The sequence below is a fragment of the Lissotriton helveticus genome, chromosome 11 (assembly GCF_964261635.1).
Source record: "Lissotriton helveticus chromosome 11, aLisHel1.1, whole genome shotgun sequence".
NCBI classification, from domain to species: domain Eukaryota; kingdom Metazoa; phylum Chordata; class Amphibia; order Caudata; family Salamandridae; genus Lissotriton; species Lissotriton helveticus.
Window position 1 is genome coordinate 643,979,413 of NC_136072.1, and position 24,013 is coordinate 644,003,425.

Sequence of the window (24,013 nt, forward strand, 5' to 3'; positions counted from 1 at the left end):
CGGCACAACCTAGAAATGTTTTAAATTATAATCAATGGGAACATTGTGCAACCCCTCCAAAAGGAAGCTCAAGAACCTTTTATGACAAATATTCATACTTTTCAGGTTTCAACACAAGTAATGCTGAAACATTTTATTTCAAATTGTCAAATAAGACAGGGACAAAGACCATGCGAACGAACACAAAGTTGATATATTCAGACTCATTTTTTGAACAAATGAATACTTTTGGTTTCGAATATTGGGACAAAAATGTTGAAGTAAAAAGTGTTTGGGGTACAAAAGAATGGCAAGTACAAGGTATAGAATCATTGTTTAGAGCCTGCATGATCCCAGAACAAATTATATTTTTAAATGACACTGTTCAACAAACCACCTGTCTTGGCTTAGCCAAAATCAAAGACTTAAATAAACCGTCTATTCCAAAGCCAACTATGAACAACAGCAGCTCTACAGATGAAGAGATAGACGTAAACTATGTATTAAACCAAAACAGAACACATCCTGATTGGAAACAGTGGTTGATCTGGCCCACAGATACTAATAACTGTCAAGACAGATTCCTGAACAAAATATAGGGGTTCAAATTGACCAGGCCAGACCCTAGATATTCCCAAAGACAACACCCAGGGATAATAACCACCTACAGTGTGGGCAAATTATGCCTTCAATGGCTACAAACTTCCACACTGGCAGAAATTAAGCAACACCTAACTTTACTTACTGATGGTGCTGACTTGCGTGATTTCATTATGGGACCACGCAAACAGCGTCAAAAACGCTTCATAGCAGCCTCTGTATATGCAGCTTATAACGAGGCCTGGAAGGTTACTCAAATTGAGACAGCAGAAAGTATACGGGAAATTGACCGTATTAATTTGGAAAAATCACTTTCTGTAGTGGACAATGGGTTAATGACTCTGTCCTCCAGAATTTTTTCTTTGGACAGCATTGTGTCTTCAGCAATCGACATAATATCGCAAGACTTACTGTTGTTACAACACGGTCAGTCTCAATTGCGTTCTATTGTACAGCTTGGCTGGACGTTACAAAATCTGCGTTCAGGCTATGTGCCTTGGCGTTTAATCAACACAACGTCACTATTCAATATCTTTAACCTTACTGATAAACAAATCAGTATGGCCAAAAAGGGTGCTGATTATACAATCCTGAGCATTGAGAAACTTGAGAGATTACCAGTGACAATGTCAGAACGACCTGTCAGTGAATGGTTAATACATGGGATAATTAATATTCCAATATCAACCTTCAGGTTTCAATACTGCCAAAAATATATACAGGCTGGCATGTACGAGAAATTGGGAAAAGGGTACATTAAGACAACATGGAACTTGCCCTATTCACATGCATGTGTCAGTAATAAAGGACAGAAAGTGTTTCTTAGTGGCAATAATTGTGCGATGTCACTAAGCGGTACACTTCTGTGTAACGGAATTAGTTTGCATGGAGCCTGTGAAGGGAACTCAAATAACCTTTCATGTCACCAGCTAGGCGCACCTGCAACAGAGATAGAACCATTCTTTCAAAGACTCTATAATGGGAGTTACATTCTAATTGTGAATCGCAGATGTTGTAGTCTTATGCCCGGGACTCCTTATCTCGTAACTACGACTGCGAAGGTCATGTGCTGTGGACACTCATTGTTCCCCAGCTCCTTTCCAGACAGGGAGGCAAGGGCATGGCCCAACTTGAAAATTACTTCTATTCGAATAGATACTTTAAGCAGAATGAAAACAGTGCTTCTTCAGACGCCGACCAGGCTCACGTCATCAAAAGAAACGTATGATCTCCTAGTCGCAAGGACGACTGCAGAGATTCACTCATTGTTATCAACTAATTCCCCCATACATTTAGCAGAAATCCTGAATGAAATCTTAAATATTTCTGATACCAGTGGAGTCTCAAAAGTATTTAAGACAGTATTTTCGATGGCATTAACACCATTCAAAGCCATACTGGGTATTTTTCCAGATTTCGTCCATTCGATTTTTGGCGGACTTCCCATCATTTTTGGACTAATTGCAGGAATCCTATTCTTGGTCCTAATATTTCGTTATGGCAAACCGTGTCACAGACAAAACACCTGCGACAAGGGAAGAAACAATCCGAGCCATTGGATACCGGGACCGGATATCAAAAATCCTGGGACTTTCCCGGCTTAGAGATCTGAACATGACTTGGTTTCTTTCATTTCGACCAATGTGGCATCGATGTGTTTTACCTGTATTAAGGTGCCTGCTGTGCGGAGAAGAATGCGTGTTGGACACCTGTCTGACGCTACAATCAGATGCGCCAATGGATGCAGAAACATTGTTGAGTCCGATAAAGGCTCATGCTTTGTGCTGCCCTCAACGGCTACCATTCCTGATGACGGCATTCGTGGAAACTTCACCACTACGATTAAGGGGTAGTGAAGTTCAAGATGAAAGCAGCATCGATCAGGTACGACCTTCTGTCAGCAATACTAATCAAAACGTCAATGGAGACAATCATGCACACGAATGCATGGTTACACCTTTTTCCGAGTTAGTGGAACTCTCCCAGGAAGCTGTTGACAGCTTTTTCGACAGTCTAAATGATATGATGTTCTCACCAGAGCAGAAATAGAGACTTTTGAGCAAGCTAGCACACGGCGTTCCCAACACCCTGAATTTGGCCTTCAACTTTAATAATAAAGTAGCATGAACAATTTCCCCTCCAGTTCACGGACAGCAATTTTTTTTCAGCAGCCCCAAAATATTTTTACGATTTTTCGGGACACTAATCATCTGCTTAAAGTAAGAACTATTCTTAGAAAACTAAAATTTCTATTTTTAGATACTTTATAGACATTAGCTGCCCGCTGGTATGTTCATAATTATTTTATTCTGTGATGAAATGGTCTCGAACCTTTTTTCTGTATTAAGAGCCATTTCATGTGTAAATTCTCATATACCAATTAGCAATAATGTATACATATGCGTGATTACTTTAGCATTATTCTACAGCTTGAGTGCATATAATACATGTGACTGTTTATACGTATATTAGATAATTTCAAAATGCATTTTATGTATTTAGGGGTGGTAAGGTATACACGATACTCTACAGTATGTTTTACTATGCCTAGATTAATAAACATGGCCATAGTTAGCGTGGAGTGGGTGTGATGTATTCCTATAGGTTCTGTATCGATCCCCCTATTCCTGACCCTGTTCTGGCTAACAAGTTAACTAGCAGCCATCCCATGATGCAGAAACCGTTATCTGATGAGGCCGAACTACGGCACAGGAACGTGTTATCTGATTAGGTCATAACGCTTGCCATCTAATTAGACAAGCGATATTCCTCCAGCCCCTGATAAGGCATACGGAGTTCTCAAAACAAATCAAACCTATGACAACCTGGGAAAAACCCTGCGGCCATTGTTTTGATTTCACCGAGAACTTCAGCAAAAGAATGTGCTAACGACCAAGTCGTATGACATCCTTATTGACGTATCTATGTCCATCCTTACGTCAATCTCGGCACCTTACAGGTATAAATATTACCGGTATTGCCTTAAGCAAACACACGCGGTGGTGACGAGATCGGAGCAGCCAGACTTGCCGAAGCCCAGTGCAGAGCAGACCCCACTGGCGCAGCCCCGCCTTCCTGACGCGCTGAGAACGAGACGCTGCTTTCTCCTGCCGAGAAATCCAGCTCCGGCGCTTCCGGGTAGCCCTCGCAGGCAGCCTGGAATATCGAGACCAGAGACGAGAGATACCATCCCTCATTCATCCTAGATTCCAGGTACAGAAGTGAATAACCCCTTGCAGAGAATTCTTGAGTCAGTCACTTGGCAAAGCAAACTTAACTTAAACTGCTACTTTCTATTCCCGCCCACGTATTAGGCTTAGGTCAGGTACACCGGGGTAGGCGTAGTTAGAAACACCAGTTGAGTACGATTAGTCAAATGTATATGTGTATGTATCTGTTTTATTCATTTTAAACCACCTTATGGCTTAGAAACCATATAAATGTTTTTACAGTATTATTTTATACTTCTGCTTTTATTGTATGCACTTTACTTAACCATAAGTATTGCGATAATATCGATCCATTTCTCTTGTATGAGAAAAGAGACTGATCAATAAATACCATCTTTTATTGAACACGCCCGTCTCTTCCTTTTCTCTACAATCTGGTGAGACTAAGAATGCACGTACTGACTGAGTAAAATAAGTTGTCTTTTGTTTTCACACGACTCTAGAGATACACTCTTGATTAGGGGAGAGCAAAGTTGTCATGTTCTATGGTTGTCAGAAACTAAATCCCTTCTTGTCTATCCAGGGAGGTTCAACTCCTCCTTGCCTATTCGAGAAAGTTTCTAGTGAACTCTGAGCTAGCTGGCAAACCCAAAACTTTAAGTCTAATATCGACAATAGAAGACCTAGTTAACGTCTGGTCTAGGCCTATACTATTGAAGGTATTATTCCAATGCGCAGAGCCTATTGGGATAATAGGAACTACACTACAATATGACGCATTACGCGACAACGCAGGTCCAGAATATAGTCAAAATGTCTCCACCAACCAGCGGTCGGAACACAACCCCTTTCAGCAGGCTAAATAGTTCTGTTAAATGACAACAGAAGGGACAGGCAACAAGAACCATCAGTCAAAGAGGGGAGGGCAAGTTCTTCTCTACCGGGTCACGTTGGGGCGCTACCGGAACTGATCGAATTGGTAGTCTACAGTGTTTCTGGATGTTTCAGACTGAAGCTGGCGTCAGCATGAAAGCACCACCATCTCGTAGCTCCGTCGTGGCCATTCCACGAGCAATCATGGCAGCCGCTCCCCACTAGAAGCCTGCGGGAGTCGGGGGCCCCCAAGACTTTTGTAGAATCTTCAAGGCTGAGGGGACGCTTTCGAGAATGGAGCCCAAGCCCTAGCAGACAAGCGTCCGAGTTCCAAGGTGTCGCAGGGCCATTTTAGTGGACCACGCCCAAATCTGAAGAGCCGGCCGCCATTTTGAGAGTCCTGTGGCAGCCGCCTATCGCTGCACCGCAAGAGCGGGAGCAACTCAACTACATGGTGAGCGAGACGCTGTAGTCGCAAGAGCGGGCGGTAAACAGCTGAATAGCGGAAGAGGCACAGTGTAGCAAAAGCGGGCGGAATGGCAACTGAAACGGTAAAGGGGCGCCCCACTACAGCGTGTCTTTAGGTCAAACGGATTGTGGGACAAGGTCAAGAATGGAAGAGTCACCAAAAGGCAAAAAGTTCCGCTTGACCCCGGGAGCCGGCCACCTATGTCGGGGGCGATCTCAGGCCACACCAGGGCAACACGACTTGGGGAGGGGGCCGGAGCCAAGCGCCCCCTCCGAGTCTGCGCCATCACACCGTCCCTCGGGGGCCTCCGTCAAGCGGTTCAGGGAGGCACCGCATCACATTGTTTTCAAATGCAGTCACGTCCTCAAACAGCCCCCACTTACATTGAGAATAGTGAAGCTGTAGCAGGTGCAAATAAGCTTCAGACAGTCTAACAAGCACTCCTCAAAACTTTGAACTATCAGAGTGCATGAGTTTCATGCTCGATCGATTGAGCTAGCCGGATCGGGCAACAAAAAGTATAAAATAGTTATGTAAATAGTTATTTAATAAAATGTTTTACCCTGTTACTTTGCTGGTGTGTTGTATATATTTGTAATATTTGCATAGAGTTTATCGTTATTTTGGGCGGGGTGGGTGGCGGAGCCGAGCTGTCTTGCAGCCATCATGGTGTGGAGCTCAGTTCATCTCACTAGTTTCGTATTTCTCATGAGGGGTTGTTCCTAATGTTTCTATTTTAGCGAGGTCAAAAAGAGATCCCATTAGTGGCCTACGGATTTTGCTCGATTCCTTTTGTTTTTTTACACGACTTTTCACTATCTGCAAAGACTAAACAGAGTATTGCGACTCTGTGCTTGTTTGTAAATAGAGAATGAACCAAAGAGAACCAATTCTAAAACAGTAAATGCTTGGATAACAATCAATCAAATGTAGAGAGAAGTAGGCACGACGGATTACAACGGGGGCAAAGGTCTGCGTTAACTACCCTTCACTATCTGCAAAGAGAGAGTACTCCTAATAGAAATGAGGGGGGGGGGGCAGCATTCAAAGCAGATCAGTGTGCATAAACACAAAAATGTTTTTACTTACCACGTACTTGACATTCGACAGCTTATGATATTTGCTATTAAAAAACCATTGAGATTCACTGAAAAAACCATAGGTTATAGACCATATATAGTTAGGAATTAGCATTTACAAAACTTTGAAAATTCGCTGAAAAAACCATAGGTTAGAGACCATATATAGTTAGGAATTAGCATTTAAAAAACCTTGAAAATTCACTGAAAAAACCATAGGTTATAGACCATATATAGTTAGGAATTAGCATTTAAAAAACCTTATTTTACTCACACAAAACCATTGAAATTCCATATATAGTTAGTTACACTAACTATATATCGCGCACCCGCAATCCACTGCTGATGATGTCACATATTACATCATTCATGACATCGTCAGTGACATCACTGATGACATCACTGATGACATCTCAAATGACATGATGACATTTGTGTGAGTAAAATAAGGTTTTTTAAATGCTAATTCCTAACTATATATGGTCTATAACCTATGGTTTTTTCAGTGAATTTTCAAGGTTTTTTAAATGCTAATTCCTAACTATATATGGTCTCTAACCTATGGTTTTTTCAGTGAATTTTCAAGGTTTTGTAAATGCTAATTCCTAACTATATATGGTCTATAACCTATGGTTTTTTCAGTGAATATATATATATATATATATATATATATATATATATATATATATATATATATATATATATATATATATACATCACTTTATTTTTGGGTACTTCTTTGGACTTGTTGTGCACCCAATCAAACTATGTTTTGTTTTTCTGCACATCCACGACTATGGATTCGTTCAAACCCTGCATCAATATTTCTTTGCAGCCTGGCGATATAATGAAAACATGGCAAAAGTTTCCTTTTTTTCAAATTTGCTTAATTGTTTGTTGTTTTTCTCAGATGGACAAACATAAATCTCAGAATGCTCATAAAGGTAATGTTGCTTTGAATACCTGGAATCCGACAATACCAGTTACATCTGGGTTTTCCTATGAAATCTGGTTTGCCCAATCAATTCTATAATATCAGCACAGATCATTAAATTGTGACAGAATTACTGTTCATGGTACTCTGTTCACATGCTGACAGATATTAGACTCAGGGCTATATGGAAAGTATACTAACTGTACCTTTTCCAGTTCTGTACAAGCCAAGGCGTCTAATAGTGTATGACAGACATCCCTTGCCATGAATGGCTCACCCGGAGAATGTGCTGAACATGGTATTTGTCCGACTTTTAGCATTTCTTTTTCCAAACCGTGATACTTTCCTCCAATCTCCCTTGCGCAGGGACATATCCCTAAAGAAGGCTCGACCACCATCTGTGTTCCTCTGCATCTCCTGTTAGAGGGGGGACCAGCTATGGATGGGTTTTCTTTAGATTTAGGTTGTCCACAGGTGATAAATTGAATGCAATGCATTTGGGAAAATTGGAACGAAAACAGATACAAAATGCCAGCTTAGGGTACCTATCTTTTGGCTGCAGGCGTCATCCCTGAGTTGTATAGACACATACCACAACCACATATTTTCAACATGCAAAGATTCGTATTGCTGGGTTGCACACCTCCCTGGCCTGGATTGGCCGCTTGGTGATAGCATGATGTTTTTCAGATTTTCAACAATTTGCTTCTCAAAACATTGCAATTTCCTTAATTTTTCCCAATGTAGGAACATATTGCTGCCAAGTCTTTACCCGCATCTGCCTTTACCTATGTCTCCTGAGTGTTGGGGTATCATGCGTGTGGATTATAAATGTGCTTGAGCAAGGATCCACAGACTAGACGCAAGTTAATGTTTTAGATAGGGCGCTCCCATAAGAAATCCCTGCAGTATTTTGGCCCAGGTCGGATGTGCCTAGGGAAACTTACCAACATCACAAATGTCTGAAAACTACAGGTACCCAGGAGAATCCAGGGTGATGTAGTGGGCGAGGATCGAAGCATGGTCTGCAAAGGTTAAAGAATAGGAAATAAAATCACAATGTCTACATTTTTTCTGTGACAGAAAGCTCAGAACATCGAGCAGGAGGAAAATGTCCTTCCATCAATGTTCTCCCACTTTTCCTCATAAAAACAGCACACCGTATAGACTGGCCCATTGCAAGGGACACAAAAAGGCTAAAACCTTTTGATTTCATATAGTCACCGTTTTGACCTGTTACTCTTCATTACGATACACCCAAACACACATTTTAGATTCTGTTCACAGTGGAAGACCCTGCACAGTGCTCCACTGACCTTTGACTAAGTTCAAGCTATAAAAATACCACACACACATATATTCATACATACATACCTACCTACATACACACAAATACATGCATACATACATACATACCAAAGTGTGGGAACACTCGATGGTAAGATTTTGCTGTTCTCCACAAATCCTGGAGCATTCCGTTTATTCTGGAGCTACCAGTCACATAAGTGTAAGCACATTCTGTTTCTTAACCGAAGTTTGATATTTGTCAGACATTTTGGGTCAGAAAAAGTGGTTTTATCCACATAAGCCTTATTGGCTCCCCTCAGAAATGCATAGGGTCTGCATCGAAATCCCCCTCACGCCGCCCCACTGCTGTTACCATCACGGACCGCGGCTGTGACGTATACTTGTCAAAACGGCAAGCAAACGGGTTAAAGTTGCCCATGAATGTTGCCATTCCAGGATGTATGACATTACAACGCCTGCTTTTACCACGCATGCTTTTACATCGCAGTTTTACAACGCATAGCGCTTTGGGGTGCTGGATAGTGAATAGTTTAATTTACGAATCCAACTCCAGTCCCCGTGGATAGTAGGGAAGGTGTTGGATAGTAAATTAAATCTATTCCCTATCCTAAAGCGCCCCCCAGCGCAATGCATTGTAATGGTTTGCGTTGTAAAAGTTGCGATGCAAAAGCACTACGTGGTAAAAGTTTCGTTGTAAAGGATGTTTCCCGCCACTCCATGATGAAACACCTGGTTGCAATAAAACCTCCAGCATACCCAAAGTGATGGAGCTTCTTTATTTTTTCTTACCTATTTTTCCTTACCCCCCACCCCCTCCTTTAACATTTGTTTCATTCTTTTAAACGCACTCTCTAGTTCTGCAATAGATTACCGCCGGACAGTCTCTGACACTCACTCCGAGGTCTCTTTGAGGGTCAGGCAGCCAAGTGTTGACAGGCTAATCCTGCACATGTGTCCACACATGACATGTTTATGCATAGTGTTGACATAATCACTCAGGGATTACCTTTCTACAGCCCATGATTCACAAAAAATGAGGTAGCAGCCTCGTAATGGTGCATATAAAACGCTGCGGTCAGAGCCATCAGGTCCCAGGACACGTACGTCCCCTCTGCTGGTCTCCCTGCATTGGGCTCCCTGTCCAGAAATGGATCTATTTTAAATCATTGGTGTTGGTTTTTAAAGCCTTCCATAAAATTGGGGCTCCTTAGCTCAATGAAAGATTTCAGCATTATATTCCCCAGAGCACTCTGAGGTCTTCTTCACAGCTTCTGACCTTTACTCCCAAGGTCAGGTTGTCGAGATCGGGGGTAGATCCTTTCAAGTGGCAGCATCGCGTTTATGGAACTCTCTGCCACTAGGTCTTAGACAGGCGCAAGACCTCCTCACGTTTAGGTGGAAATTAAAAGACCTGGCTATTCCAGCTTTAAACCTTGGAGTATACTTTTCGCAAGCTGAGTTTCTCTTTCTGTTAGTTGTTGCGTGGTCTTTGTTTTAGCGCCGGGACAGTCCTGGGAGTAGCCGTGTGCTTTATAAGTGCCATATAACATAACATATACCATGGGCAAGAAAAAGCCTAATGGGCACTGTATGCTGTAGGTCTGCGTGTTATGCACCACATAATTTATTTGTATTTACTCCATCGTTATTTTTCATGCTCCTCAGATTGGAAGTTTGCCTCTATGCAGTAGTCATTCTTCAATGTTTACTAGAAGGCAGACTACCTCCAACATGTGCTAAGGTTCAGCGAGGTGAATATTTGAAAGTGCATATCGTCAAAGCAGCTACCGGCTGTAACATGAGAGCAAAAAAATCTGAGTGACTTGGATGCAATTGCGCAAGTACTTAATTTTGCCCGGTTGCAGCAAAGTACTGTTTGTTTTTTTATTAAACATATGTTATTGCCTTTTGTACTCCACAGTGCTCATGCAATATCTACATTCCATATCAATTTCTTCATTTCATATTACAGACATTCATTGCATAGTAGATCCATGAGTGTGTTACTATCAACCCCATAACCAGAGTACAGTGTGTGGCTATACCCGCTTTAACCCCCCCTCCCAACTTTTCCCCAACATGCAGCTAAGTACTGTTTATAGGTTGTCCCGAAGTGATGGTATTATTTGAGGTAAAGCTTTCAGTAGAATGTCGCAGATCTCAAAAAACAGCAGTAAGTGATGCTTTAGAAGAAGGCTATGGGTCTGATGCTTCTTTGTCTTTGATATCCCTAGACTTAGCAGCATGTGCGTCCATTGCAAGTGAAATGCAAGTAGAATAGGTCTTGCTGAAGAGAGAGGTACAGGAGGGGATTAAACCGATGAAAAACTGCTGACGAGCCAGAGAGGAGAAATCCAAAAAGGACTAGCTGAGTGAGAGGAAAACAGGAGTAAAGCAGGGAGTGAAGACTTCAGAGGGCGAATAGGGGCATAGTAGTGTGTGTGGAAAGGGTGGAGGACGTGTCTAAACCCCAATAGTAGTCACCATTGCCAGACGTATGTTGAATCAATGACGTGGTGTCAATAGTGCTGCAGTTATGTGGCACCAGGGTGGGGTGTGTGTGTGTATATATATCATGCAAAGAAGCATATTTAGCTCTAAAACATAATAACAAGGTATTAGTGCTACCTTAAATTGATCTGTGGAAGAGGAGTCACTTGAAGGGCAAGGATCTTGGTTAAAAGTAAGAAGATACCTGACCAGTATTTCCGCACTATGTGGCTGCAGCTCCCTGGGGAAAAGGCCGATAGTAAAAATGGGCAGTACAGCCTACAACATGTATACATTGTCAACTGGGCAGGGTCAGACTGGCCTGTAGAGCAATCAGACCGTGCCCGGAGGCTGGTCTGACAGGTCAGTGTATCGCCATTTTTTGGCTGTTTGTGGGCCTGTTACATGGTCTAGTGGGCCAAATATTTCCCTGGTATTACCACAAATATTGCCTACAGCAAGCACAGTTGCATATAGTCACCCATATGTTTTCAAAACACTTATACAGCTTGCCTTTTACAAGTTTAAAACTGCCCAAATTTGGAAATGTCGCTCAGTTTTTACCTATCCCGTTCATTAATGGGGCCCACTTTTATCACAATCAGGGCCGGACTGGCCATAGCGGGCACCGGGCAATCCCCCGGTGCGCCGCACGGGTGGGGGCCGGTTTTGGGCGTAGCTGCAAAATCAACCCTGTACCAAAATCGGCCGAAAACCGGCCCTGGCAAAGAGCTCAATGGCACCTCCAACCTCCCCCCCCCCCCCCCAAGTGGGGAGGGGGGGCCGGCCGAGCACTTTGCCAGGGGCGGTTGTGGTTCCCAGTCCGGCCCTGAACACATTCATAACTGGATCAGTAACTGCTGTATAAGCCATTGGTGTTGCTCTTGTCATGACTACGCTTTTCGCAGGCACTGAATTCGTACCCTTGCATTGGAGGTTCTCATTTGTGAATGCACCCAAACAAGGGCCACTGCTGTCCTCCTACATCTAACACAAGGGTGGCGAACCTGTACACATTTCCCTGCAGTTATTTATAGTAACCCCTTTTCCTATCAACTCTATGGCTTTTGTCACTCCATACCTCTCTGTGCCAATCACTCCCCGTAGGGCCATTGAGAGGCAATTCCTGTTACTTGCTCAATGCCCTCCTACATATGAATCAGTAAACTGTGAACAAACCTTCTGTTTTAGAACGTTTATATTTTTGAAGCACAGTTTACATCCCTGTTTGCTAAAAACTTGGAAGCAATTACATTTACTCTACCAGACTTTATAGTCCACAGATTAAAAATACAAATACAAATAATTTTTATTGCACAATTACTTAAAATCATTGCAATTCTTACAAAAGGATGTTAAAAACTATTTACGTTAACTGTTAAAAAAGAGTTTGTGTCTGACATGGTTTAAATTCATAGCGATCATCTACAAGTAAAATAGATTTGATTTCAGACATGAATTTCACAAAGCGGGCAGCCATCTGAGCAGAGTCACCCTCCATTCACTCCTCCAGGCCTCTTGGCATGTCCGCACATTCAGGATGCGCCAGTTTGGACGCAGCCCAAAAATTTGCAGGGGGCACAGGGTCTTACAAATGCATAAAACGTGGGCTAAAGTTTCTACCCCATTGCCACAAAAACTGCATTGAGAGGGCGTATCTTCCTTATATCTCTGGCCATACTTATAAGCCATCAGGGGGATTACAGATTAAAAAGTTATCAAAATATGACCTTAGATTTAAGTCATAAGTCAACCTTTATTGTTAGATTAAATAAAATCATTACAATGTGCAGAGTGCTAGTGCAAAAAAGAGCTTAATTTGAAGAAAATTAGTGCAGTAGGCAAGGTGTAAATGGAAAAGGGAAACGATTAATTACTTTTAAAATGTGTACAGTAAAAAGAGAATGTGCTTTGTTGAAACGTTGGATAGCAGTTAAAAACATTCGGGTACAGCTAAAATGTTCCAATGTATACAAAACCAGTTTGTAAAAAGGAGTGTAATTTGATTTCTGTCCAAGCAGAAGTTGAATAGCTTCTGCCTTTTTCAAGACCTCCCCCAACTCCTTGTAGATGTTTTGCAATCCAGGAGACTGTTTTCTGGTCTGCTGAGTTGGGGCAGGCCAATATGGCTTGTCTGCAGGAGCGCACCCCTGACTGGTTCCAAAGAGGGCACAGCCATTGTCGACGTAGACTAAGAGTAGATTTGCTGAGGCAGATGATGTGCACCAAGGTTTTGGTCAGGAGACTGCATAGTAGACAAGTCATTTTCCCTTATGCCCTCAGCCAGGGCAAGTTGTGAGTGTAGGAGGGCAAGATGCTAAGGTGATATTTCAAAGTATTTGCTTTTGTCCTACAGTTTAGAACCTCTCCCAGGTTTTGCTGTGGTTTCAGGATCTTATAGCTGTTTAATATTGACCAGGCATGGGAGTGTTTTTCTAGAGTTGCACTGTCTTCTAATGACAATATTATTTTAGTTGTTTTATTGATGGCTCTTTTGAATATGTTGTGGCTCACTGCTGCCGGACATAGTTCTCCTAGCCTGAGCAGGTCAATCGTTTCATCAAGGTAGTCTTGTGCTCGCAAGCATGAATCTTTAGAGATTTCCTCCCGTATGAAATAGTTAATTGAATTATCCTCAGTGGATTTGAGCTTTTGGCAAAAGATGGTAAAGGCTGCACACCTGGCATAGGATTGTTTTGTTACCCCAACCTCCAGCCTTATCTGGGCTGGTGATGTGTTACGGGGAGCTGGAAACATTACCTGTATATTTTTGCAATTGTGGTTCCAGAGTTATTGTGTCTCTACCTTGAAGAGCTTCACAACCATAGGCCAGAGTTGGGATCACTTTTGCCCTTGCGATTTCTAGTATGGGGCTGAACGAGTGCCCGTTTAGATTCCTAAACATGACCATAAGCCCTGCCGCCAGGGAAATCCTTTTCCTTTTAATTTCCTCCTTATGCAGTTTCAATGAGCCGGTGTTGTTGAATAAGAGGCCAAGGTACATTTGTTTGTTTCTTTGACTATGCTCTCGTCAAAATACCATCTGGCTTTTCCTTTGAGTCTGCTGCTGGTGAGGATCATGATTTGTGTCTTTTTGCTGTTTGTTCATAGCCCATTTGCCAATTAGTTAGCTTGAGTGGCTCCGGGGAGGCGCTGCATTCCAACCCTGGTTTGGCTTAGTAACAAGAGGTCATCAGCGTAGAGATTCTTGTATTAACCCTAATTTTGGAGCGTGTGAGTTCATGTAGGACAGGGATGGAGGTAGATGTGCCAGGATAGATTGAATAAAATGGGTGTCAGTACACATCCCTGTTTAAGACCGCTTGTTGGGATAGCCCTCGATAGATTAGCTAAGCTCCCTAGCTTGATTCTAAGCCATGTGTTAGAATATAGGTTTTCAATTGCTTTCAGAAGAAGCAGGGGGATGCACCAGTCTTTTAATTTTCTCCAGAGCCTTTTGCAATTTACACAATCAAAGGCAGCTTGGTGGTCAGTGTAACAGAGGTAGAAAGGCAGCTTTGCAATTTCAGAGAAATCAAAAATGAGTGATAGAGCCATTGTCTTTGTTGAGGTTCGGGTTGTCCTTGTGAAACCTGTTTGGTTAGCGGGGATGATTGAATTTGTGGTGACCCAATCAACGAGATGTTCCAATAGGATTCTGGTGTAGTATTTCACCTTGTTATCAATGAGGGCTATTAACCTGGAATTCCCTGGCTCAAGTTTGTTGCCTCCTTTGAAAATAGGGAGGTTAATAGAGCCTTTGCATAAGGCTGGGATCGATGCTTCTGTTAAAGCATGATTGAAGAGTGGTGCCATTACTTCTTCCCATTTTTTCACATCTGTCATATTTTGCTTGGGGGATACCGTTTTGGCCCTGGTGTTCCTGATTGGTACCTGCCAGAGTACATCATTGGCAGCTATGTTCGGCATACTCCCTGAGACCGACGCTGGCTGCACTGCCGAGATAATTTCCTCTGGCAAGTCGGCCCCTGAGTCTTGCAAGGTTACGCTTGTGACGATTTGCAAATTGAAGTTTGCTCAAACTTTTTCTGATATACTGGACCTTATTCAGGAGGTGTGGATACCCCAGTTCAAGAAAGGTTTCTACTACAATCCCCCAGTCCATGAATTGTTTGCTCTTTTTAAGACTTTCTGGGCTATTTCTGTGGATCTCCAAGTGACCTTGATTGAGTCATTGTAATGCCCTGGTGCTGGGCTAATAAATTGAACCGACTCAATTTCTGCGGATGGAATAACTTCTAGTGTGAGAAACTGCTTTAGCAGTCTGATAATGTTCCTTCTGTTTAAAATGTCTTTGTTTCCCATTGAACAATATTTTGGCTGGAACAGGGTTACACTTGGTGACCTTTTTAGGAGATTCACTAGTGTGTTCCTGTTAGCGGGCGTCAATTTGTTTCGGGTTTCATAGGCCTCGAGCCTGTTGAGGGCAAATAGACCTTCTAAGGGCTTGTATTGAGGGGATCTGTTTAGATGAGGTAGCCTGTGGGGGTTCTGAGATTCCCCCTATACTACAGGGTCCTTGTCAATTATTTTTTCCTGCTGTGAGAGGTGCAACCCTCCCTTGATTCTGGGGCTCTTGAGAGAGGCCATATCCTGGTATGATGTTAAGGACCGTCCTTTTAAAGGACAGAATTCTTTCAGACTTTGTTTTTTTGGGAGTTGGTTCAGAATTTTCATTGCCCCTGTATGCGACAGGAAAAGCGCTTGGGCACTGGCTGGGGGTTTCTAGTTTCCTACGCTGTTCCCCTGTAGAGACAGGAAGATGTATGACACTTTCTGGAAGGCCGACTGCAGGATTGTTTGCTGTGTGAATCTCGGGGTCATAGTCCGGGGCAGAGTGGGGACCCTGGAGGAGAGCCTTTGGGTCTCAGAGTCCGGATTTGATGGTTTGAGTGATTGGTTTTTGTTAATGACTTGTTCTTATCTTGTCCCATTCAATGTCTGAGTGTCTCTGTTGTGTCGTCCTGATCTAGGAACTGTTTTTATCAAAAATTGCATATTTCCATAACCAGTTCCTTTTTAAGTTGTTTTGATTTCGTGATTTCCGTTTTGGTCTTCATTTATATTTTGTTTTGCGTCCTGTTATGGTGGGAGGGTGGGCTCCTTCTTTCATAAGTGGTTGATGTTACAGTGATTCGTCCCTTTTGCTGGAAACCTCTGGAATTGTTCAGTTTTTGTCCACTTCCCCTGTCCTCGCTCGCTCCCTTGTCCTTTCTCAGGGGGCTGCCTGTTGTTGGAGGTGCTAGATGAGCTGCTACAATGGTCTGGTGAGACTGTGCAGGCCCCTCCACTGTAGATTTTGTTTGTTCAGTTGCCGATGCTTCCCTACGAAGTACTCCCATTCCTGCCATAAGGACGGTTCCACGTTTGCTTTTACCTTGTTCATTACTTTTAACTTCTCAATGATCTCCCCAATAGAGTATTCAGCTTCCCCAGGATAGGAATGCACATACTTTTAGGGGTAAGTTCCATTGTGTCATCTTGAGCTTCTCAAGGTCAGCAATTTTGCCTTTGATGCCGGCCACGTGGACTGCTACAGTATTCACTAACTCAATTTGTACATCTATTTTTACTGAGTACTATACCAAAGCATGGACCAATGATTGAGTTGTCTTCAGCATGGAAGGCTAGATGCCATTTTGCTCTCGTGGTGCTTCTCTGATACATATGAGGCCAGCAGCTCGCCCCACTCTTCTTGCGTTTAGTCAGAGAATTCCATTTCTGCTTCAGTAGCATTCGTTGCCGGAGTGAGAGGGTCTTGGGCTGTGTTGGTCCTTACCTTGCTTTTTGGCCCTCTTGAACCTTCCTCATCCTCCAGTTGGATTGTATCTTGGGTCTGTTTTGGTGGGCCACTTCCTGAATTGAGCGACCACTGCGCAGCATGGTGGTTTGTTTTCTGATTGCTAGAGAATCCTATAGGGGTTCTCAGAGTTGCTGGCAGGCTTTGTGTTGGTTAGGTCTAGATTTCATTCCCCACTAGCCGCTGCTGGGCTGTTTGAGATATTTATGCTAAAACCGTGCTCCAACTTGAAATCCTCTTTAATATTTGTGCTGTTGTGGCTCTTAGGCTCCCACTTGTTGCTTGGTCTGGACTATGAGGCGTTCCAAAACGTTGACTTAGAATGTTGTTGGGCATGCTGATCTAAAGATCAATTTGGGGTACCGGGGTTATTCCAGAGCCGCAGGGTAGAGTGCAGTTAGAAGTTTGACCTATCGTTTATATGAAGATGGTCGGTGTGAGACGGACTGGTAGCCCCACAATTGGTGTGATTGCTGAGTACATGGCAGCACCGGAGTCCTTCAGAAGTTGGAACTTGGTAGTAATTTGTGGCTGGCTGTCAGGGGAGACCCCGGTCTCACTGATGTTTACTAGTGGTGTTGTACTGGTGAATGGTTTTTTCCATTTGCTTCTGTGTTGTGGGGAGTTCCTCATTCTCCCCAACCTCATAGTTGGATATGGCTGTTATTGCATGTGATAGCACCGTAACATGATGCTGCTGTGACAGGGCAGGTTGACAGGGTGGTTTGATCACCTGTCCTGTGAGGTTCTGTTGTGCTGCACTGGTCTTCAACTTCTCACTGTGGCAAACTTTGACGCAGACTTTGTTTACTGGTGGTCCCTAGCTTATTGCACTGAGGTTCTTTAGAGTTCCCTAATTTTCCTTGAAATACCCCTATGCAGCTTTGTTCTTTTCCGTACCTGATGCTTATGGATTTCCCAGCACTGTGGTTATGTTGAGCCCACAGATTAGCTGATCATGTGACTATTCCTAGGAACACCGCCTCACCTGTGCACCGGTGTGCCTGGCTACCAGTCTGGATGTCAATAGGGCTGTTGGCTGGACTAAACTGTTGACAATGTGTTGACAATGTGGCAGCTATTAAATTGAGGTGTTAGGCTGGACTGGGGTGCTGACTCTATATCTGTGTGACAATTTTTTTAATCTAATGGTTGTCCACTAGTTTGGCCACCAGTTTGGCCCAACGTGGGTGAAAGGAGGGGATGAGCAATGAGAGGACAGGGGCGGGTGAAGGCAACACGGTGTGCCAGCCGTACCAGCACCCAAGCTGGCCGCCTCTGCTCATCGTGGCCCTCGCCAGCTACCATGCTGCAGTCTTGCAGCACTTTCGGTGCTGTCGGTGCCCCCCACTCCGACTCAAAGCTCCCACACCTACTCCCAATAGGGCACAGGAGCAGGTAGCATGCCGCAGGTCGGTGGACCCCTATGGGCTCTGGGTCGTGGGCCGAGCACCAGTGTCACTCTCCAAGCTCCAGCTTTGTCCATGGCCCCTGCGGCCTCAGTGGGAGTTGATGCCAGAGTTTTCCAATCGACTGGAAGCTGCTTGCTTGCTTGCTTCCCGCTGCCATCTAGGCGTTCAGGCCATGTTCTGGCAACGTCATCCATGCATGCGTCAGTCTCTAACTGTTGTCCCGTATTCTGTGTCAGACCTAAGATTTAAAGATTATAACCTATCCAATTCTTCCTGCACAGGCACCGCTTCCAGTATTACTTCTGGGGAGATCATCAGACCTGCGGCCTGGAGAATTTGTGGTAGCTCTGGGAAGCCCCTTCTCCTTACAAAACACAGTAACAACAGGAATAATCAGTACCACGCAAAGAGGTGGCAAAGAGCTTGGGCTGAAGGACTCTGACATGGAATATATCCAGACGGATGCCATCATCAATGTAAGTTTAGTCTTCAGTATTGTCTGCATGAGTCCTCGAAAATCAGTTCATGCTGTTTTTTTAGATAATGCAGCTTTCGCTCTGTTTGTAAAATGAAATACAGGTTAATGTAGGGTTTAAATGTTGTAGCCTGCAAGTAGCTGTAAACTACATTAAGGGCCAGATGTATCAAAGGGTTTTACCCATTCTGTGTCTATGGGTAAATGTGTTGATACATATGGCCCTAAGTATCGTAACAACAGTTGTATAACACACGGTGCCCAAAAAACATCATCATTTGGAAGTCCACAATGGCTGCACAAAATCTGTAAAGTTAAGTCATTATTACACTCTGTTTTGCGACATCACTATTCAACTTTAGGTCAGTGAAATAGCAAGTCTGTTGTAATAACGTCTTACAGTTGAATAGTGACTAGTGACATCGAAGTATATGCTGGAAGAGAAGCCCTTTGAGCGAAGTGCCAACTTCCTAGGCCTTATGCAATGCGATGACTGTATCTTCAGATTTCTTTATTCCCTGAATAATTTTCTTTCAAATGCACAATCGGGGGCCTATTTACGGAGAGGTTTGACTTTTGCACCACGCAAGGTGGTACATGTGCAACGCAAACCGTAAGTAAGATTTATGAAGCCACACATAGCCAGAGCAGAGCATAAAGTTATCAGGAGCTATTCGGCATGTAAAACCTGGATGGTCTAATGGTACGTGCGTTTAATGGTTGTATGTTGTTACAAGGCATTCCGTTGCAACGCATGCCTTTACCACGCATGCGTTACAATGGAATGCGTTTTCCACGCATAAACTTTACCACGAATATTCCTTTACCACACATAGATTTACAACAATTTTCGTTGTATATTTATGCATGGTAAGGGCATACTCTTGGTAAAGGTTATACCCCTCCCCTTACATGACCCCCCAGCCCCCACTCCTTATAATTACTCCTGCCCTTAACCCTTAATCTTTTTTTTTTTTAAACTAAAATTCCCCTTACCTTTTCAAGTTGTCTCCTCTCCATCTTCCTTGGTGACGTCGTACGTCGTTAAGAGGAAGCAGAAGTCTCTTTCCGTTTCCTCTCTAACGACACTGATTGCCTCTGCTTCAGCACATCAGGTGCATTTCTTTTGGGGGGAAGACCCCACCAACCCCCCTTTTTAATCCCACACTTTTTTTTATTTTTGGGGGGTAGACCCCCAAGCCCCCCCTTTTTTTTTGCATTTACCACACATGCCTTTACTACGTATCTCGTAGTAAAGGTATGCGTGGTAATGGCTGTCGTTGTAACCACGCATGCATTGTAATGCATGCGTGGTAAAGGTTTGCGTGGAAACAGCCACGTTGTAGTGGCTGTTTCCCGCGTTTAATATGATAAAACAGATTAAAAAAACGCCAACTATTATTAGAATTACATTCCTCTCGAGACAACAGGAAGGACCTATGATAATTTAAATGTAGGAGAGGTGAGGGTAAATGGTCTTAACAGAAAGTGCATGTTTTGTAAATGACGTAACAGGCGGGGGAGTTGTTATTGCAAGTATCATTGTGCTCCCCTCTGAATCCGGCATGGGGAATTGTTACAACTAGGGAGGGTGGCAGCCTCTGTGCACACTGTCTCTCTGGATTTGCACTTCCTAACTTGGGCCTATCTCCCTGATCCTCTTCGCTGGCACTGCTATTTTGCCAGTGTGAGGGAGGTCATAGGAATCCAAAGGAGTGCTTGCATGCAAAGATTAGCATCATTAATGAATTATCATACAGGATTCTTATAGAACGCAGCTAATCACCCGTTAGGGTCTTAAGGTGTTAGGGGAGGAGGGGGGTCTGCAGTTCAGTCGAAGAGCCAGGTCTTGAGGTCCTTCCTGTATTGAGCACATGGAACCTGTCATCGGGGTAGCTAGGTGGGGGGGACAGAGGAGGGGCTCCAAATTCCCAGCCTTGCTCTGCTCGCTTTCCATCTGTCCCTAGAAGTTTTTCCAACTATCCTGCTTTGATGATTGGTCACCATCTCCCGCTCGCACACAGTCAACTCCACCCCACTCCTTTTCCCACTCCAAAGCACTTTTATGTTGAAGTCAGAAAATATAGCCTTGCTTCAGATTTTAAAGTAGTTCAGTAGAGTACATACTTAGGAGAAGATACAGATGCTAGCTTGTTTTGACTCACATATTGATACCTCCCTCAATTGTAGTGTCTAACTAATCATGTACACGTTTTTTGAGTGGGTACAATGTTATAAGAACTTCATTCTGGTATCTACAAGTTAATATACACTGTTTGTCTTTTATTTGGTTACAGTATGGAAACTCTGGGGGACCGCTTGTAAACTTGGTAAGTTTACCTTTGCTACTTTGTAATTCTATCTTGGTTTACAAAACCAGGAGTCCTTTTAGAGTTTCTTTGTTTAAAGCATAAAGGTCTTAACTTTTTCCAGCCAAAAAGGTGATTCTGATAAAGTGCATTTTTGCTTTGATAATACAGCAATTTCACAGTTGCAGCACACATGGAAAGAGCTAAAAACGTGGAGAAATTAATAATTTCTCCTCATATCAGCATTCTAACGCCTGGTAATCCATTATGTTAGAATGGTGCTGTTTTTGACGCAGCCTCAGCCTTGAAAATATGGGGTAACGTCAAAAAGCAACGGAAAGGGGCATATTTATAAGGTTGCATTAAGCAACGTTAATTGGCTTAGCGCAACCTCGGAAATATGGAAAATGTCGCTATGCCACCGGAGCGTCAAAAAAAGTGACGCTCCGGTGATGATAGGGGCATGTACATATGCCCCTCAATTTGCTCTGCTGCCTTGCATCAAACCTTAGTAAATCTGCCCCCAGGACTTGTTTGGCAGGTGCAACTCTTTGTCTCCAAAGACACATTTAGTAGTTAAGCCAATAGATGTCATTCTACAACCCGCCGTCCTATCATTACAGTGATTCCCTTTAGCAAGTCATCTCTTGTGCTGATTTAATTGTTTCTAGTTTTCCTACTGCTGGATAGAGTAAGCCACCTTCATTTCAATAACTATTACTTTCATGGATTTAGGACGTCATCACAAAATTGAGAGTGCAGCATAATTTTATTTGATTAGAACTGATAACCTTTCCTCTCTTGGGTGCTTATACATCCTCTTGGCCATGTAATGTGTAGAACGGAGCTCGTTTACATTGTTCTTTGCCCCCTGCAGGACGGAGAAGTCATAGGAATAAATACCTTGAAGGTGACTGCTGGAATATCTTTTGCGATCCCCTCAGACCGAATTCGCCAGTTTCTGGCAGAATCTCACGATCGCCAGATAAAAGGTAAGCTCCTATTTGTGAAATGATATGTCGTAGCTTTTATTGAATTTGTCCAAGGCGAAGAAATGTGAGTTTGAAGAGGTTAAAGCCTGATTTACATACACTCAGAAGATTTAGCAAACTCTGAATCCCAAAGTGCAAGTTCTTTTTATGTAGATGTATTTTTTCATTTATTTATTGATCTATTGGGCATTTGTAACATGATCGATGTTGAGGAGGCTGCTTCATAGTTCTGGGTGAGCAGAGGGTGGGAGGGGGAGGAATGTGGTGGTGAAAGGTAAAATGGTTTTAGTTGAAGCCAAAAGGTAGAGGATGTGGTCTAACAGCCAGAGCTGCCGACTTTCGAGAGAGGGAACCAGGTTCGAGCCTCGGCGTCTGCTCAGTATCCTCTGATTTTGAGCAAATTACGTATTCTCCCCGTGCCTATGAAAAATTAATGTGTTCTTATGTAACGTAACTGGTGCACAGCGCTCCAATACCTTCGGGTCGAGTTCACGCTATATAAATCTGCACAAAAAGAAAAAAAGGTGAAAGACAGATTTCATAGAGAATTTATTATAACTGGCAAATGGGGGCTAGTAAAGCTACTAGTCGAACATCGTTTCCTGAAGTGAATTGTCAATACCCTATGATAATACTTTACATTGGATGAAAAAATTAATATCTATTTTCTACGATCGTTTCTAAATTACATTTCAGCCCAACTTGCTTATATAACCAATGTATGGTTGGTTACCTGCTGCCATCATTTGTCAAGATTGGACATATCTGCTTAAATCATCTTCTGTTACCTGTGTGTGATTACTTCTGCCACCATGTCAGGACTGGAAATTGCTGCTAAAATCTGCTTCTATTACCAATGTGTGGTTACATGTTGCCACCATGTGTCACAACTGGAAATTGCTGGTTAAATCTGCTTCTATTACTAATGTGTGGTTACTTGCTGCTACCTTGTGTCATAACTGGAGATTGCATCTCAAATCTCCTTCTATTACCTATGTGTGGTTACTTGCTGCTACCATGTGTCAGAACTGGAGATTGCTGCTCAAATCTCTTTCTTTTACCAATATGTGGTTACTTGCTGCCACCATGTGTCAAAACTGAAAATTACTTCTTTAATCTTAAACTTTACATGCTTGTTTCTCAGTGAACTTGCAGGAGCATACCTTTAAGATAAGCATGGACATTCTTTGATGGTAACATACTGGGATTCCAAACCTGCCTTTTTTGACGGACCACTACTTCTACCTGAGTACATGTTTATTGGGAGATCTATTCAGTGCTTTAAATGGGCCGGTAAAGTTCGATACTGATTACCAGCATTTTTTTACATTGATAGGTAGTGCCGGCACTTCTCAAGAGAAATGTAATACTTTTAATTGGAGTGTACCAACACTTCTCAGTAACAAGCAGGTACTCTGGCCCAGAGTACCAGCACTTTTATTTTTCCATTTCAAGCACTGGATCACTTTGACAAATGACAGTCTCTCAAAGGCTGACAGGTTTCTGCACCTCTCCCTATCAGTAATTGCTAAGATTGTTAACACCCTTAATACTTCTTGCATTGCCAACAAAATACATTTTTCATAGTTATTTTTTATTTCTATTACAGTGACCTAATGATAATATTTTCAAGATTCTCGTAATAGTGTATTCTTGATCATAATATTTTGTCCTAAAAGTTTCTTGATAGTAATATGATCTATCTGCTAGACAGGGCATGCAGACTCTTCTAGGCTTCAACCATGGGGTGATGTCAATGGCCGCTAGTTTTCTGAGGTTGGTCTTGCTATGGTTCTGCAAACTCAGCCAAATACAATCCTTCTACACTTGACTTTCAGGGTAGCGAGAGCACGCACCGAAAGGCCTGTCAGGGAGTTTGAGAGCTCCGAACTCAACAATCAAACAACAGGTACAATAACAGACTGTCCATTCCAGTGCCACTGTCGGCTGGTGGAATTTGAAAGTGGTAGGGCATAAGAACAATTAACACATTTTTCCAAGTGACGCTGAAATTTCTGTTGGGTAGTGTTGCAATGCTGCACTTGCTTGCAGCAGTGCTTCTTTTCCCATGGAGTTTTTCCCCAGTGTTCTTTACCATTGTT

The 24,013-nt window shown here is 43.0% G+C and overlaps 1 protein-coding gene across 1 annotated transcript in view; it reads left to right on the plus strand.

Moving 5' to 3' along the window:
- Positions 1-24,013, plus strand: part of LOC144791715 (serine protease HTRA1-like) — a 543,465-nt gene that overhangs the window by 454,590 nt on the left and 64,862 nt on the right. The window contains exons 4-6 of the mRNA XM_078666481.1: positions 18,417-18,611; positions 20,908-20,940; positions 21,797-21,911. Coding sequence (XP_078522607.1) covers positions 18,417-18,611; positions 20,908-20,940; positions 21,797-21,911 — 343 coding nt within the window. The remainder of the gene's footprint in view (positions 1-18,416; positions 18,612-20,907; positions 20,941-21,796; positions 21,912-24,013) is intronic.